This window comes from Mastomys coucha, unplaced genomic scaffold (genome assembly GCF_008632895.1).
Source record: "Mastomys coucha isolate ucsf_1 unplaced genomic scaffold, UCSF_Mcou_1 pScaffold22, whole genome shotgun sequence".
Lineage (NCBI taxonomy): Eukaryota > Metazoa > Chordata > Mammalia > Rodentia > Muridae > Mastomys > Mastomys coucha.
In genome coordinates, this window is record NW_022196905.1 from 19,244,372 (window position 1) to 19,261,233 (window position 16,862).

General features: G+C 35.4%; 1 protein-coding gene across 2 annotated transcripts in view; it reads left to right on the forward strand.

Moving 5' to 3' along the window:
* The window catches only part of Zpbp (zona pellucida binding protein), a 142,728-nt gene that overhangs the window by 45,219 nt on the left and 80,647 nt on the right, over positions 1-16,862 (forward strand). For both annotated transcript variants that reach the window (XM_031338565.1, XM_031338566.1), the window contains exons 5-6: positions 3,062-3,280; positions 8,846-8,922. In XM_031338565.1, coding sequence (XP_031194425.1) covers positions 3,062-3,280; positions 8,846-8,922 — 296 coding nt within the window. The remainder of the gene's footprint in view (positions 1-3,061; positions 3,281-8,845; positions 8,923-16,862) is intronic.

Sequence of the window (16,862 nt, forward strand, 5' to 3'; positions counted from 1 at the left end):
GAAATCCACCTGCCTCTGCCTCCCAAGTGCTGGGATTAAAGGCGTGCGCCACCACCGCCCGGCTTTTTGTTTTTTGTTTTTTGTTGTTTTTGATGTATCTTAGTTTATCACACATATACTTCAACATTTGTTGTAAGAGCATATTTGCATAAGCTAGCAAATATACTTGTACCTGAGTAGTGGTTTGTACAAATGATAATGATAGGGAAAATTCACCATCTATAAACCACATACCAGGCAACGTTGTACTTTTATGTGTAGTTATTAAATACCAAGAGAGCACACATTTATGTGGTGTAGCTGGCAAATAGGACCAGAGTGAGGAATGCTATGTCTTTGCTTCTTGTGAAAATGGTCCCCACCCAGCTATACTATTTGTGGATATCTAGTCAAAGGATCCCACCAAAGAGATACTTACGGATCAGTGTCTATAGCGATATTATTCATTATTTTCAATAATATTCAATAATTGAAATAAAAACAGGCTGGATATCCATCAACATATGAATGGATAAAGGAAATATACAAAGGAATTTTATTAGTAATGAAAAATGCAATTATGAAATTTACAGAGAATTAGATGTACGCAAAAATTATTAAATGAGATAACCTAGACTCAGAAAGGCAAATACCACTTCTTCATATTTCATAGCTTATATTTTAATTTTTGAATATGCATATATGCACATGTACAGTTATAGTTCATGAAACTAGAAAGAGGACCATAAGAGGAGTAAAATGGAGATCATAAGGGAAAGTGGAAGGGTAATAAGAAACACACGACATGAAAATAGAGGGGCAGGAGTAGAAAGAGTGGAAGAAGATGGACAAGTAAAGCACACCTATAAGTGTCAAAAGCAACCCTCTACTGTATGTACTTTTAAGTAAGTGCATGTAGTGGTACTATGAGATTGGCTGGTTTCAGTTATGCAGGCAGTAAAAGAAGCTTAAGCTAAGTACTTAGTAGTTTTTTAATTTAAAAATTATATAAAACACTGAAAGCCAATTTTTCATAAATTTTTAAAAATTTAATTGTTTACAGGTTCATAAATAAGTACTATATTACAGCTCCTAGTCTTCCTCTTCCCCCAGCTTCTCACTCTTTAGAATTCATGAGCTCTTTGCAGTTGGTGATATCACACGTACGCATGTGCACACACATATACACACATGTGCACACACACATACACACATGTGCACACACACATACACACATGTGCACACACACATACACACATGTACACACATACACACATGTGCACACATGCATATACACTGTATTTATGTATGTATATATCTATGTATAATTTATAAAATGCTATGTTTTTCTGTGGCTTCTCTAAAGTTTCTAGTGCTGTTTATCTGTCTTCCTTCGCTCCCTCTGTACTATTTTCACCCTTCCTCTGAAAAGACAACAGGTAGAGCCAAAAGGTTACAGAAAGAAAGCAAATGAAGGCATAATTACCAAAATACAAATTAGAATAAGTACACAAACAGCAAAAGAACAGCAAAATGACAATAATTGACAGACACTATCAACAGTTTAAATATTAACTTTAAATATTCAATTTAAATATTCAACTTTAAATATTAACAGTTTCAATTTCCTAGTCAAAAAGGGAAAACAGGATGGAATCTAACTTATTTTCTTTAATCTTGATGTTTTATAGTGGGTTTATTGCTTTTTATAACTATCTACTTCAGTGAGTTAAGTATTTATTTAAATACTTAAAAATAAAATGCATTTATTTTTTTCAATTCTGTTGTTTTCCCTCCCTTCTGTCCTGTGTTAGCTGTAGTATTATTTTTGTAAACTGTTGTACTTAGCAGTTCATTGTTTTTTATTTTGTTAATTATAGTTACAGATAAATGTTCACTGTTATTCTTTTAGTTGTATCTTTCAATGTTTATATATTTATCTATCATTTCTAAATGTTTGCATCTACTCTAACTTTCACCTCACTTGTGCTGCCCTCCTGCTTCAGCCTCCTGAATGCTGGACTTCTCGGTATGTACCATCGTACCTGTCTGTTACAGTCCTTATTTCTCAGCCATCTATTTTATAGCTAGTCATGTTTTATGGATTATATTTTAGCCATTATACTTATAATTTTAATTTATTTTAATGCCTCCTACAGCAGTTTTCTTCCAGGTCCTTCTTAAAAAAATTAAAGATAGTAATTTGTATTTTCTTGAAGTTAGGTATGGATAGTCATTGACTTTCCTAGTCGGTTCCTTGGCAGTCCCTTGGCTGCTCTATCTTTAAGTACTAAGTTTGACAGTCTGTGTATATACAATTTAAATATAGGTAAGAAAATGGACAGTGGTAAGGGGCATCAGTGTGAGTTAGGGGCTTCTGCTTAAAATGTGAGCCCAAAGAAGACCGGAGAGAAGACCTTGATTGGCAGAAGAACTCTTATCTTACAAGATGACTTTTAAAGTTTTTGTTATTATGAATTTATTTTCATTTTTGGATTTATTGTACCTTTCTTGTAAGATTTAGAGATCTACATTAAAAATGTGTCTTCAATATCAACTACTGTTCTGAAGTTAAGCAAAACTAACTATTTATTAAAAATATAAGAAATATTTTTGCTAATTATATCTCTGGGATTTCTTCTAAAATTTAATATTTTAAAGCATAACAGTGTGATTTCTTCTCTCTCTATAATTCTTCTGTATAAAAATTCAAAGATGTGATGCCAGCATTTGAACACTAGTGCAGTGAGATGAGCCTCCCTAGGGTTGACTCTTAGCTTTGGCAGTGTTGACAGTAGACAGGATTTTTGTAACTTGATTTCTTTGTTCCTGACACAATATCAATAATGTGAATTTTAAATGATGGCAAGGTTTGACTGAGTTACTATTTTTAGAGTCTCTGTGATAATATTTCAAGCCTAGTATACTGTGAGATAGGAGTTTGTGAAGGAAGGAGAATACAGATATTTACTGGAAATGAATATGAATTTATTTCAAATACTTAATATATTTAAAATAGTTACTAAGCATTTGAATTGCATGAATAATCATGTTTTTGTCTTTTTCTTCTTAATTTCTGTAGCTTATCGTGAGCCTCGTTTTTATTACCAGTTCACAGCCCGATACCATGCAGCTCCCTGCAATAGTATCTATAACATTTCTTTTGAGAAGAAACTTCTTCAGATTTTAAGTAAACTGGTTCTTGACCTTTCCTGTGAAATTTCCTTGATTAAGTCTGAATGCCATCGTGTTAAAATGCAAAGAGCTGGTTTGCAAAATGAATTGTTCTTCACATTTTCAGGTAAATATACAAAATATTTTAAAGAAAGACAATTTGGGAACACAACCAACTGATTATAATAAGAATGTTACCAGTATAAATGTATTTCTTCCTCTCTGCTTTAACTTAGTGCTAATAGCCTTCCAAATAAAGTCCTGCTGATTCATGCTGTTAGTGGGAAGTGTGCTGTGGCTCTTTACTGTTGAATGAAAGTTAAAGCAAGGTCCCATAGTATTTAGTTAGTATTTAGTTAGTGAAAGCACTTGCTTGTAAGGTAGCTAGCTAGCATTGTAGAACAGACACGTCATCTGTTTAATGTGTTGTTACTAACCATGGGGTGTAGAGGTGCAGAATTTCAGGAGTAAATAGCCATGTACTTTATAGGATGTCTTTATCCTCTTTTGCTATTTTTCTCTCCTTTATTTTGTCACCTAGAATTTTGGCAGAGACTTGAAACTTTAAAGGCAAGAGGAAGATGAATTCCCTTATCTTCTGTAATTCTTGCTTTTTCTCTTCTCCAGGAAAATTTCAACATTTTTCACCAGATGATCAAGCTAAATGGTCAGCTTAAGCTTTTCTGGGGCCTGTCAAGGACACACTACTAGTATACAGAGGCTTCGTGAGTCTTTGTTTCCTAGTTGTTTTAATTAGATGGACATGCCCTAAGAAAAACTTTTCTTTGAATCTATCATAGGAAAGAGATGACATCTAGTGTAAATGTTGTAATTGTGAACCTGCTTTGTGCTTCCTCTAATGACTAATTTTTTGAACATTTTAAAATATGTTAAGTGGTCATTCATTTATCTCTTTTGAAAACTGTTAACTCAGATTCTTTTTTACCTTTTAATTGTGGGGATTTTTTTGTTTTTGTTTTCAACATTGTTTTTAGTAACCTGAGGTCATTAAAGACTACCACCTTTGTAGTTCAGTCTATTCACTTTACATTAAGATGCATTTTGAGCCTATTTCTTTAAGTAGGCCTGGGTTCAACTTTATGCCTTTCATATGTGGGGTTTTATGAAATTATATTGAAAAATGACTCATGTCATTTTATGGAAAATTGATATAACTGAACAACATCATACTAAGCAAAATTACCTACTCCTTGTATATTCTGGTCTACTTTATTATTTTATAGTTGTCATTGTTCCATTATTCTTATTTGTCTACCTTTGTCTTTAAGCCCTGATGTTCTGACTTTTATTTTGATCTATTAGTCAGGTATTCTATTGCAGTTTGTTGCAGATGTTCTTTATCCAGCTGAAGATATTTGCCTCAGCCATGAGTTAGTAATTTCTTTTTTAAAACAAGAATGGCATTATGTTCATGCAGTGCTCGACTTTGTTCTTTACCTTGTGATGCGGTCAGAAGTTGGTCTCTCTTTCCATTGTCACTCTAGAACCTGGAGTCAATTCTACTTGATCATTCAATGTTGTTCTTTTGGTATATTGTTGGAGTTGATTCCATATTGTTGAGATTTTTCATTCTCTCCTATGCTAGCCCTTATTATTCCTTAGGAATTTCTTTCCCATATTCATTAATTTTTGTTTTCTGACTCAGAGTTTAACTAGGGCTATATGTGTGATCCTGGGGTTGGCGATATCCTTTCAAGTTTGATTTACTCACTAGCAGTTATACAACTAGAAACCATGCCTCTCCATTTGTTGGACTCCATTAGTTAATAATAAATCATCAGGAAATGGTAAGGCCTCATGATCCTTGTTTCACTACCATAGTTGGGGACTAGAAGAGCTTGACTTGTATGAACCTAGTGCCAATATACATAACTGAGCTCATGTTTTCTTTCTTCTTCTTCTTGTTCTTTTTGTTTGTTTGTTTGTTTGTTTTGAGACTTCTTTTTTTTTAAAATTGGATTTTTTTATTTACATTTCATGATATCCCTTTTACCAGTCCCCCCCACCTTAAACCCCTTATCATATCCCTCCTCCCCCTGCTTCTATGAGGGTGCTCCCCACTCACCCACCCACTCCTGCCTCCCCACCCTCACATTCCCTTACACTGGGGCAGTGAGCCTTCACAGGACCAAGGGCCTCTCCTCCCATTGGTGCCCGACAAGGCCATTCTCTGCTACATATGTGGCTGGATCTATGGGTCTCTCTCTGTGTACTTTTGGTTGGTGGTTTATTCCTTTGGTGCTCTTCTGTAAGAGCAGTAATTGCTCTTAACCACTGAGCCATCTTTTCAGCCACCATTGTTTACAATTTTAATGATATCTTCTTTAAGTTAGTATATTGTTTCTTCCCCCTTTTAAAAATTGAATTTGCTCATATTTTTTCAAGTTCCCTTTATATAAACTTCTGTTGAAGTCAATCTGTTTCTTTGTTTTATCTAAAAATGTCTTTATTGTTATTCTTATGTGTTGGTCTATTTGTGTGGGTTTATGTACCCCAGTGAGCACATGGAGGCCAGAGGACTCTTCGTGGAAGTTGTACTCTTGTTCCACTTCTACACAGCTCCTAGGAACAAACTCAGGTCTCAGCTTGTTTCTTTTTCCTACTGACCCTTTTTGCTTGTGCCCTATCCATGTCTTTCCTAATATTTTTTTCTCAGTGATATAAACATGTTTACTAGACATTTCTCTCTGCTCTTCACTTCATGTCACAGATTTTGTTAAGTTCATTTTACTTTGATTAAAAATATTTCCTTTTTCTTGATACTTCATATATTTTGCATTAATTTGTTTCTCATTGTCCAAGTTATTTGAGGTTTTTCAATGTTTTTCTGGCACTGATTCCTAGCTTAATATATTTTTGGTCTGGATGCATAAACTACATGATGTCTAGTCTTTAATATTTTAAGGTGATTTTTATGGCTCAAATAAGGAGGGTTTATTTATTATTAAGTTTATTATGTGAGTTTGAGAAGAATATGTATTCTACATTGCTATATAGAAATATCTCTATTATTTGTTTAGTTACTCTATGAGTTAACCATGTTCTATTTCATATTATGATTTCTTTGTTTTTAGTTACCAATAAAGAAGAATATTGAGAAATAATGCTAGTTTTCTTGCAGTTCTTTCAATTTTTCCTTTAGGTGTGTTGGTTTTATGTGAATATTTGGGGGACAGAGGTTGACACTGGTGGTGTCATCCTCTTTCACTTTGCAAGTTGTTCTTTTGAAATGGGATCTCTTGCTGCACTTGTACCTTGTTGTCTTCACTTTTCTGACCAGGCAGAACCTGCCTCTACTGATTAGTGCTGGCATTGCAGATTCATGTCACCACCCCAGTCCTCACCTTTGTTCCTGAGTGCTGGGAATCTGAACTTGGGTCTTCATTATCCATCCATCAAATACCTTTACTCATGATGTTCAAGACATAAGGAAAAGCGATTCTTAAATCTTTGTGAAGAATTGATCTTACTGTCATTATATAATAACTTTATTCTTTCTCGAACCCAGAAAATCCTTTTCTTCATTCTGATTTCTATGACATATGAGAGAAACATTGTTCCTCCTGCTTCTTTTGTATTCATGTAAGCCTCAGTGTACTTTCCCCACCTTTTCCTTGTATTTTGTGTTTATCCTTACATTTAATATAGGTCTCTATGGAAACCTTGCACTCTGGCCTTAAAAATAAAATGATAAATTTTATCTTAGTTCTTAGCATTATATAACCCTTATATGTGACAAATTATTTTCCTTTCTGGATTATTACTCTCTTTTTTTCCTGATGTTTGTTTGTAGCATGTTTTACACAGAAATGAAGGCTCCATCTGCTTATGTGTGAAATTTATGATGTGTAAGATTTGAGGCAGTTGGCCATTATTTACTCAAATAAATCACTCATGCATATTGATATATGTATTGTCCTATGGCGCTCTGTGCCTTTTCACCTTCATTCTCCTCCTCCTGCTTGTTGTCCTCCTCTTTCTCCTCCTCCTCCTCTTCTTTTAAAGATTTATTTATTTATTTATTTTATATGATTACACTGTAGCTGTCTTTAGATATACCAGATGAGGGCATCATATCCCATTACAGATGGTTGTGAGCCACCATGTGGTTGCTGGGATTTGAACTCAGTACCTCTGGAAGAGCTCTTAACTGCTGAGCCATCTCTCCAGCCCCGTTCACTTTTTTCTTTTGATCAGATTTAAGTAACATATCTTTAAGTTCCCCAATTGTTTCTCTAAACTGCTCAAAGATGTTAAATTTTTTCAGTGAATTCCTTTCAGTTATAATTCCATGCCTTAGATATTAGATGACTTTTTATAATTTATTTTGTTATTAATATTCTTTTCATTTCAACATGTTCTCTTTTCTTTAGTTCTTTGTTCATTATTTCCTTCAGCTCTTTGAGCATATTAAAAATTGTTTTCAGAGTTTTTGTACATTAGCCTAGTAACAGCTCCATGCAAAATTGTTTAGAAGATTGTGGGAAAATGAGCTGATTAATATTATGTATTCAAATGACCTAAGGTTTATTTGAAAATAGTTTGAATGGTTAAATATTTCTAAATAGGAAAATAGTTGAATGGCTAAAAGGATGTAAGCAGTATTAATGGGAAAATTATCAAGATTACTTTTGGCTAATTTTTACAAGTAATTTTAAATAGAAAACTGAAGTACTTACAGTTTTTTTATTGTATTCTTTTAGCTGTAAATAATGACAAAGCTTAAGTATTTTTGTTTTTGTTTTTTATTTTTATTTTTATTTTTATTTTTTTTGTAGAGTGTAAGGTAGAAGTCTTAAGATATAAAGCAATATGTGTCTGAATTAGTTATAGATCTGGGGCTTCAAGTAACAGTTTTTTTTTTTTCATACGTTTTTATTAGCTCTGGGATTTAACAAAGGTATTTGATTATGAGTTTGACATTATACTCTGTAAGTATTGGTTACTGGAAATCCTTGAAGCACCTGCTTCTTACCTCAGCTTTGAGCTTGATGTCTTAGCACCGCAGAAGTTTGCCCCATGACCTTGCAGAGATATTCATCAGTCCAATAGTGCTATGTCCATTAAGTTTTCCTGATACATATTTATTTTAAATAAATAGAATTTTATTTTGCATATAGTTGTTACTATAGGTGCATAAATATATATGTGTTGGTATGCATGAAAGTATTTATTATATTGGTTAAAAGTGGCCACAGCTTTAGTTTAAATTTCATTGAATTTCCAGTGTTGTTGTTATAGTTTATCTTTCTCTTTTTAGTTTATATCTAATATCTACACAATAAGCAATAACTTAGTGCAGTGAAATCAAATAGATAAGAGAGGTTGGTAAATAAAAAATGAATTTATATACAGAATTAAAATATACTTAGTAAAATTTGAAGTAATTCTGTTGTTAAATACTACAAAATATAAATATTTCAGCATCAGGTACTGAGAAACTTAATTTCTAAGATTATTGTAGAAATGAGGTTTTCCTGATTTATATACAACAAATACTTGGCTTAGGATTTTGCTGAGATATTTAGCATTCGAAGAAATTCCAGACTTAATAATGGAATAGTCACTGTTGACAAATAATGTTTAATTTTTCAGAATTTAAATATTTCAGAATTGTAATATTTAAATAGAGTATATAAGAATAAATATAAACTATAGTATCTTTTCTCAGTTGCATCTATAGACACCGAGAAAGGATCCAAGCAATGCACAGACCATAGCTGTGAAGCCTCCAAAAGGTTATCTAAGGTACGTTCTGTGCTGGTGGAAGAGCATTGAATGAAAACGATCAGTGTTTATGGATTCATCTCAGTCTTTGTGTTAGTCATGTGCAAAATACATAGAGGCACAATGACATAAAACATCACCTACCACAAAATAAGAAATTAGTATAATTGATACTTGACAAGCACTTTAAATACAACATTGTGTAATTAGTTACATAAAGAATGATTTCATTTATTTGGACTAATTTTACATGGTTAATTTATATTAAAAAGAAATCATGACTACAATTTATTTAGTCAGATCAGTTTTCACATATGTTTGCATGTTAGCCTTAAATAATGCAGCTTTTCTAGACTCACTTGTTTTTGCAGTTATCTCATGGGTATTTAGTATTTGTGTGTAGTCATCATGTCATGCACAGATACAAGGTCATATCTTCCTCTTAAGTCTTTACTCATTTTTCTTATCTAATTTGGATATTTAGAGTCAGTACACTTATGGATGAGAACACCACAGATGTACTATGTCCAATTTGTGAATCTGTATTAATTGCTGTCCCTAGTCTGTACAAGGAAGCTTTACCATGAGGACTATGAGCTGTACTAAAATAGACATACAGTAAAATGTTTACATAACTTATGCTATGTGCATTTAGCAAAATAATCATAGTAGATTCACCTGACCTATGTGCTACTTTCCCGTGGACTTTCCCAAGTACCAGGCAGTGTTTCTCCTGCGGAGTGGACTTTAAATCCAGTCAGAAAGAAGGCAGCAGAAGAAGTATAGATTTCCATGTACATACATTGCTAGGATTAATATTGTGAAAATAGTTACCATTATTGTATCTACCTATCGTTCTTTTTATATCCACTAGTGATCCATGCATAATCACAGATCATATATCATCTTGTTGGATTTTTACCCTTTATTAATATGTAATGGCTTTCTTTAGCATTTCTTATGTTGTCTGAAAATCTACTTTATCAGAGATCAAGCAGCTGTATTGGCTTCCTACTTCCATTTGCCTGATTATTAACTTCTACCCTTTCAAACAACCTTGTGTTTAGTTTTGATCAGCAAAGTGTGCATGTGTGTGTGTGTGTGTGTGCGTGTGTGTGTGTGTGTGTGTGTGTGTGTGCATGTGTGTGTTTGTGTGTGTGTATGGCTTTAGATAACAGAATTTTTTTTTAAATTTGAGTTATTTAATGTCTGTCTTTTAATTGTAGAGGGAAGACTAATGAAGACTTGATGATATGTGTTATTTTATTGGCTGTTCTTATGGCTGGTTATATTAAAAAAATTTTCTTTTTTCCATATATTTTAAGAGTATGTTATTTGTGTGTGTGTACAAGTGCTTTGCTTGTAAGTATGTATGTGTACCATGTGTGTCTATATAATTCAGGGGTTTCAGAATCCAGACCTGGAGTTACTGGCAGTTGTGAGCTATGATCCTGAAAATTGAATCCAGTTGCTCTGCAAGAGTAGCAAGTGCTCTTCACCATGAAGCATCTCTCCAGCCTCCTCTGCCCAGGTTGTATGAGGGTTTGGTGTTTACTGTGTTTGATGTCCTGGATTCTTCCCGAGTTCTTGTCATTTTATCCAATACTCTTGTGAATGCATTCTTTCTTGTGATCTTATAATCAAAGCTTTCATGTTTTTCTATATTTATTGTTTTGTTTCTTCTGCAATACTGGCTTGGTTGTCACATACAGTTTTAATTTTCTCAGAAATGTTATTTCTCTGCTACCTTCAAAAGGTACTTGTTGGATATAGCAATTTTGGTTGATAGTATTTCAAGTTTAAAGCTTAAAATAAATCATTTCATGCGTTCTTGAATGTTTGATATTATATGTTAAAAGGTCTGATATTATGTTTAACTTTTAAGTGAATTGCTATTTTTCTCTTACAGTTTCTTCTTTAGGTAATTTTGGCATCTTGATTATATTCTTTTGTGGATTGGTAATGTGTGTTTAAATTCTAATGCCTGTTCTTTTCTTGTTAGTTGCCCCAACCCCTGACAGTTAAGGAAATTGTCTCTATTCTTTCCTTGGATAGATTTTCTATACATTTAGTTTTTTTTGCTTTTTACTCTCTGCTTTTCCTTCTGTGACATGGGTTTTTAATTTGGTCTTTGTATTTTGTCCCAGAGTTGGTGGAGATTTTAGTCGTCATGCATTCATGCTTGCTTGTTTGCTTATTTATTTATCTTTGCCGATGTCTGAATGTAAGAGTTCCTCATCCTACCTACCTTTTCATTCTTTAAATTCTTGTGTTTGCTCTCATCTATGGGGAATCTAGTTATGGACCTTGTTTATTTTTCGTTTGCAGCATTTCTATTTGTTTTATTTCCCTAAATCTCAAGTTACGTTGCTCACTTTGTCATCTATGCTCTTGACTTTCTTCAAGTTCGGAACTGATCTCTATACATTAATTCATTGTTTGTATAATTTTTGAAGTCACTGACAATTTTTACAAATAAATATTTAAGATCTTCATTTAGTATTTTACTCATTTCAATATCTTTGAATTTAGTTCCTTATGGCCTTTTGGAGGAGGTGGGGTGTGTTGCATTTTCATGTGTCCTGTATTTCTCTATTGCCATTTGCTAATATAGTGATTTGTTTCTCCTGGTTTTATCTATGTATTTTCTTAATAATCAATCTACTCTTGAGGTTTAACCACAGTGCAACTGAGAACATAAAAACAAACTACCATAAACTAAGAATTCTAAATAAGATTCAGAAATACATTTCAAATTGATAAAAGCCACCAAAGGCTATAGAACAGAAAATGGCAAAAAGTGTCATACGGTGAGATTTATAATATCAGATATAGGTTTTTACCTGTAGAGCAGGTCTTAAATTTAAACAGAAGACAGTTACTTACCCCTTACTATTCATGCCACTGTTGCCCCCTTAGGTATATCTTAACCAGGGCAGTCATCAGTCTAGCTTGGAAGATTCCCAGTTGGGAAGACAGTTTAATGCTTTTCTCCCCCAGCAAACTATGCCCTAGACAAGACCTGTACAAGATCAAACTAGTTGACATTCCAGCATAACTGGGGAAAAGGCTCACCAGGTACCACCCCTAGCTGAGGTGCCACTGAAGGAGAGTCTGTTTTCTTCAGGAGTTTTTCTCCAATTGGGTTGATCATCTTCCAGTGGATGGCCCCACACCCATGTACATATGGATAGCACTAATTAGACTAACTGTTATAAAAAGTAACACATGAAAGTAAGGGGCATGTGGAAAGAGCTGGGGAGTGAAGATGATAAAACAGTCATTGAATACATGTATGAAATTCTCAACATATTAATAAAATTATATTAAAATACTGTAGCATGTTCTCTAAAGTTAATTTCACCTACTGCATATGTAAAAGTAGTAAGTGCATTAAGTGCATGAGAAAGACTAGGGGTCAGGAAAGAACCAATGTTAAATTGAAAAACAAGTAAACATTGAGTTGTGAAGAATGTTGTAAGGGAGAAGGAATAGCAATAAATAAAAAATTTCCCAATAATGAAAAAATGTATAAGATAAAAATAGAAGTAAAATAAAAGCACAAACAGAACCCTTACTAAGAGTAATTTAGTGTTGTAATACTATTTAAACTAGAAAAATGTTAGAGAGGGAAGCACAAACAGACAAAAGAAATTCAAATATTAAACTGGCTTTTGTAGCTTCTTTTAAAATTGCTGTCTACCAGACTAAAAAAAGGAGCAGGTGGATCACTTGAATTTGGTGCCTTGTCTTTCTTAGGAGGAAGGCTGGATCTTGTCTGGTCTTAGCTTTTTAACAGGGCTCCCACCTTGAGTAGCTCCCTTTGCTTGCAGCCTTTACTGAGGATACTTATTTATAGTTCATGTGCAAGCTCTTGAGACTCCTTAGTCACGTCCCTGGGATTGCTAATATTCTGACTCAGGGGTATCTCCCATGTGTAAGTAAATGTGTGGGGAGTGTGGAAGCACAAATAGCCCCCAGATCTTTAAGTGTGCTATCAAAGTCCACAGAGCATTAAAACACCTCACTGGAAGAATCTAGGAGTCAGCTGGCACTTGAGAGTTGTAAGTCCCTAGAACAATGAACAGCACAGTAGATCTAATTTGTAAGCAATGTTTTCTGATTTTTAGGAAAGGGCTAACTTTTTTCTCAGTCTTTTAGTTCTTTTGATGCTATTGTAAGTGGAATCATGACTTTACTTTTATTTGGGGATGCTTCTTTTTTTAATGTATGGTAAGCCAATTGTTTTATTTCCTATAAATTTTACATCCTATGACTCCTGTGAATTTATTGTTCGAGCTTCCTGAATTAATGACAGAGTGGAGACTTCTAGTTTTGCTGCTTATAAGATTATTTCATTTACAGAGATGATGTTATAGTTTTCTTTTCAAATCAAATTGTTCTTTTATTTCCTTATTTGTTGTACCTGTGATTTCCCCAGACTGTTTTAAATAGAAGAACCAAAACCAGACTTTTTATTCTTCATGATGGAGGAAAAGCTTTTCAGTCTTTAATATTCAGTATGATGTTATCTAAACTTTTATGTGGTTTGGGTTCTGTTCATTTATTTTTATTCCTATATTTTTATTATGGGTGTGTATTAACATTTAAAAATACTTTTTCTGTCATCAGTTGAGGAAGAATTTGTGCTTTTAAAATTTTAACTGTGTGATGCCATTATCACAATTGACTCTTGTAGGTAACAGTGGTGAGGCAGAGCTGAAGACAAGGCTCTGCAGTGGTCAGTAACAGCCCAAGGAGTTCTTTTTAGAGATATCTATTAAGATTGGGGGGGGGGCTCAGATTCTTTAACTCACTGCAGAAAAGAATTTCAGGACTAAATCAGTGTGAAGCTGTGTTGGAGTTAATTAAAAAGATAATTTAACATACTTTTAGGCATGGTAAGTAATATGGGGACTGCTTAGGACAAGGAGAGTAAGGCTTAAGCATAATTGTTATGTTAGCCATCTTTACAGTAGCTATATGTATGATTCAGTGATTTCTGAAGGTAATCAGAAAGGTTCTGATTCAATTCAAGAGGTTACTAAGGAACTTGTAAAAAATGTTTTCAGTAAAAGAGAGTTATAGGGTGGCTTCTGGAGTAGATTGGCTGGGATTACAATTGATAATGTCATCCTAGGCCATAGGGGGTTGCATAGAAAGTTGAGGGTTTTTTACACACACACACGCACACACACACACACACACACACACACACACACACACACACACACACACATACTTTAATTTTTTAAAATTATCTTTAATCTTTTTTTGCAGTCCAATAGTTATCCTCTTCCCAGTCTGCCCTCCAACAGTTCCTCATCCCATTCCTCCTCCTCCATGTCTCCAAGAGGATGGCCCCGCCCATCCCACCCCACCCGCCACACTCCCTGTATCTTCAAGTCTCTTGAGGGTTATGTGCATCTTCTCTCACTGAGGCCAGACCAGGCAGTCCTCTGCTGTATACATGTCGGGATCCTTGTAAAAGCTAGTAAATGCTGCCTGGTTGGTGGCTCAGTGTCTGAGAGATTTCAGGGGTCTAGGTTAGTTGAGATAGTAGTCTTCCTATGGGCCACTCTATTCCTCCTCAGAAAGTTTTAGATTTTTTAAAATTGTTATTTATGTTTGTTTATTTACATCCCAAATGCTGCCCCTTTCTGGCCTTTCCCTCAGAGTCCTTCCCATCTTCCATTCCTTCTCCTATGACAGGGTAGTGCTCCTCTGGGTATCCCCTCACTCTGGCACATCAAGTCTACCCGAGTAGACACATTCTCTCTCAGGCCAGACAGGGTAGCCCTCTTGGGGAATGGACACCACAGTCAGGCTACAGCTTTAGAGAGGGCCTCAGCTCCAGTTGATGGGGAATGAATTCCACAGTCAGGCTACAGCTTTAAGGAAGGCATCCCCTCCAGTTGTTGGGGTCCCACATGGAAACTGAGCTGCACATCTGCTATTTGTATGCTGGGGCCTCATTCAAGCCTGTGTATGCTCTTTGATTGATGGCTCAGTCTCCAAGAGCTCCTAGATGTCTAGGCTTTCTGACTCTATTGCTACTCCTGTGGAATTCCCATTCCCTTCATGGCTTTTAATCCTTCCCCCAACTATTCCATAAGAGTTCCTAATCTCCATCCAATGCTTTGAAGAGTTCCTAATCTCCATCCAATGCTTGGATGTAGGTATCTACATCAGTTTCAGTCAGCTGTTGGGTAGAGCCTCTCAGATGACAGTTTTGCTAGGCTCCTGTCCAGAATCGTAACAGAGTATTAACAACAGTGTAAGGGATTGGTACTTGCCCATGGGATGAGTTTCAAGTTGTGCTGGTTATTGCTTGGCCATTCCTGCTGCTTCTGCTCCATCTTTGTCCCAGCATTTCTTTTAGACAGGACAAATTTTGGGTAGAGAGTTTTGTGGGTGGGTTCATGTCCCTATCCTTCCACTGGGAGACCTGCTTGGCTACAGGAGGTTGCCTGTTCAGGTTCCATGTCCTCACAGTTAGGCATCTCAGCTAAGATTACCTGCATTGACTCCTGTGAGCCTCCCTCATCCCAGGTTTCACTGACTTCTTAGAGAGTCTCCATACCTTCACCGTGGCAACTGCAGATTTCCATCATTTTCCTGGCCCTCTGGGCTTCTTTCCACTCTCTCCCCTATACCTGATCCCGACCACTTCCTTTTCCACTACCTTTTCCCACACACTTCACTCCCTCCTCTACCTCCTATGACTATATTGTTCCTCCTTCTAAGTGTGATTCAAGCATCCTCTCTTGGGCCTTACTTCTTATTTAACTTTTTAGGGTCTGTAGGGTGTACTTTCTGCCAGACATCCACTTATCAGTGAGTACATACATAACATGCCATTCATGTCCTTTTGCATCTGGATTATTTCAGTCAGGATGATACTTTCTACTTCCATCCCTTTGCCTGCAAAATTAAGGCCATTCTTATTTTTAATAACTGAATAGTATTCCGTTGTGTGAGTGAACAACATTTTCTGTATCCATTCTTTGGTTGAGGTACATGTAGATTGTTTCCAGTTTCTAGCTGTTGCAAATAGAGCTCCTAGGAATATAACAGAGCACACATTTCCTTGTGGTGAAAGTTTAGATATTTTTATTGTACTTAAAGTTAATTTTAAATGTGTAATTTCCAGAAAATTTTAGGTTTATGTGTTGGAAAGGTGAGAGGCCATACTCAGTGGACCTGTATATATGTATAGGGCTAAAGCATGGTTCATTGCCATTTTAGCATTTTTAAATTTTTTTCCTTATTAATTTTTTTTAATTAGAAATTTTCTTTATTTACATGTCATATGATATCTCCTTTCCCAGTTTTCCCTCCAAGAAAAGAAAAAAAGAAACCCTGTTTCCTCCCCTCTTCCCCTGCTCAACAGCTTGCCCTCTCCCACTTTCTGGCCCTGGAATTTCCCTACACTGGGGCATAGAACCTTCATAGGGCCCAGGGCCTCTCCTGCCCTTGATGACCAATTAGACCATCCTCTGCTATACATATACTGCTGGAGCCATTTGTCTCACCATGTGTACTCTTTGGTTGGTGGTTTAGTCCCTGGGAGCTCTGAGGGTACTAGTTAGTTCATAGTTCGTCCTAAGAGGCTACAAAGCCCTTCAGCTCCTTGGGTACTTTCTCTAGCTCCTTCATTGCAGACCCTGTGCTCACTCTAATGGATGGCTGTGAGCCTCTACTTCTGTATTACTCGGGTACTATCAGAGCCTCTCAGGAAACAGCTATATCAGGCTCCTGTCAGCCAACACTTGCTGGCATCCACAGTAGTGTCTGGATTTGATGATTGAATATAGGAAGGATTTCCAGGTGGAACAGTCTCTGGATTATCCTTCCTTCAGTCTCTGCTCCACAGTTTGTCTCTGCAACTCTTTCCATGGGTATTTTGTTCCCCCTTTTAAGAAGAAACAAAGTATCCACACTTTGGTCTTCCTTCTTCT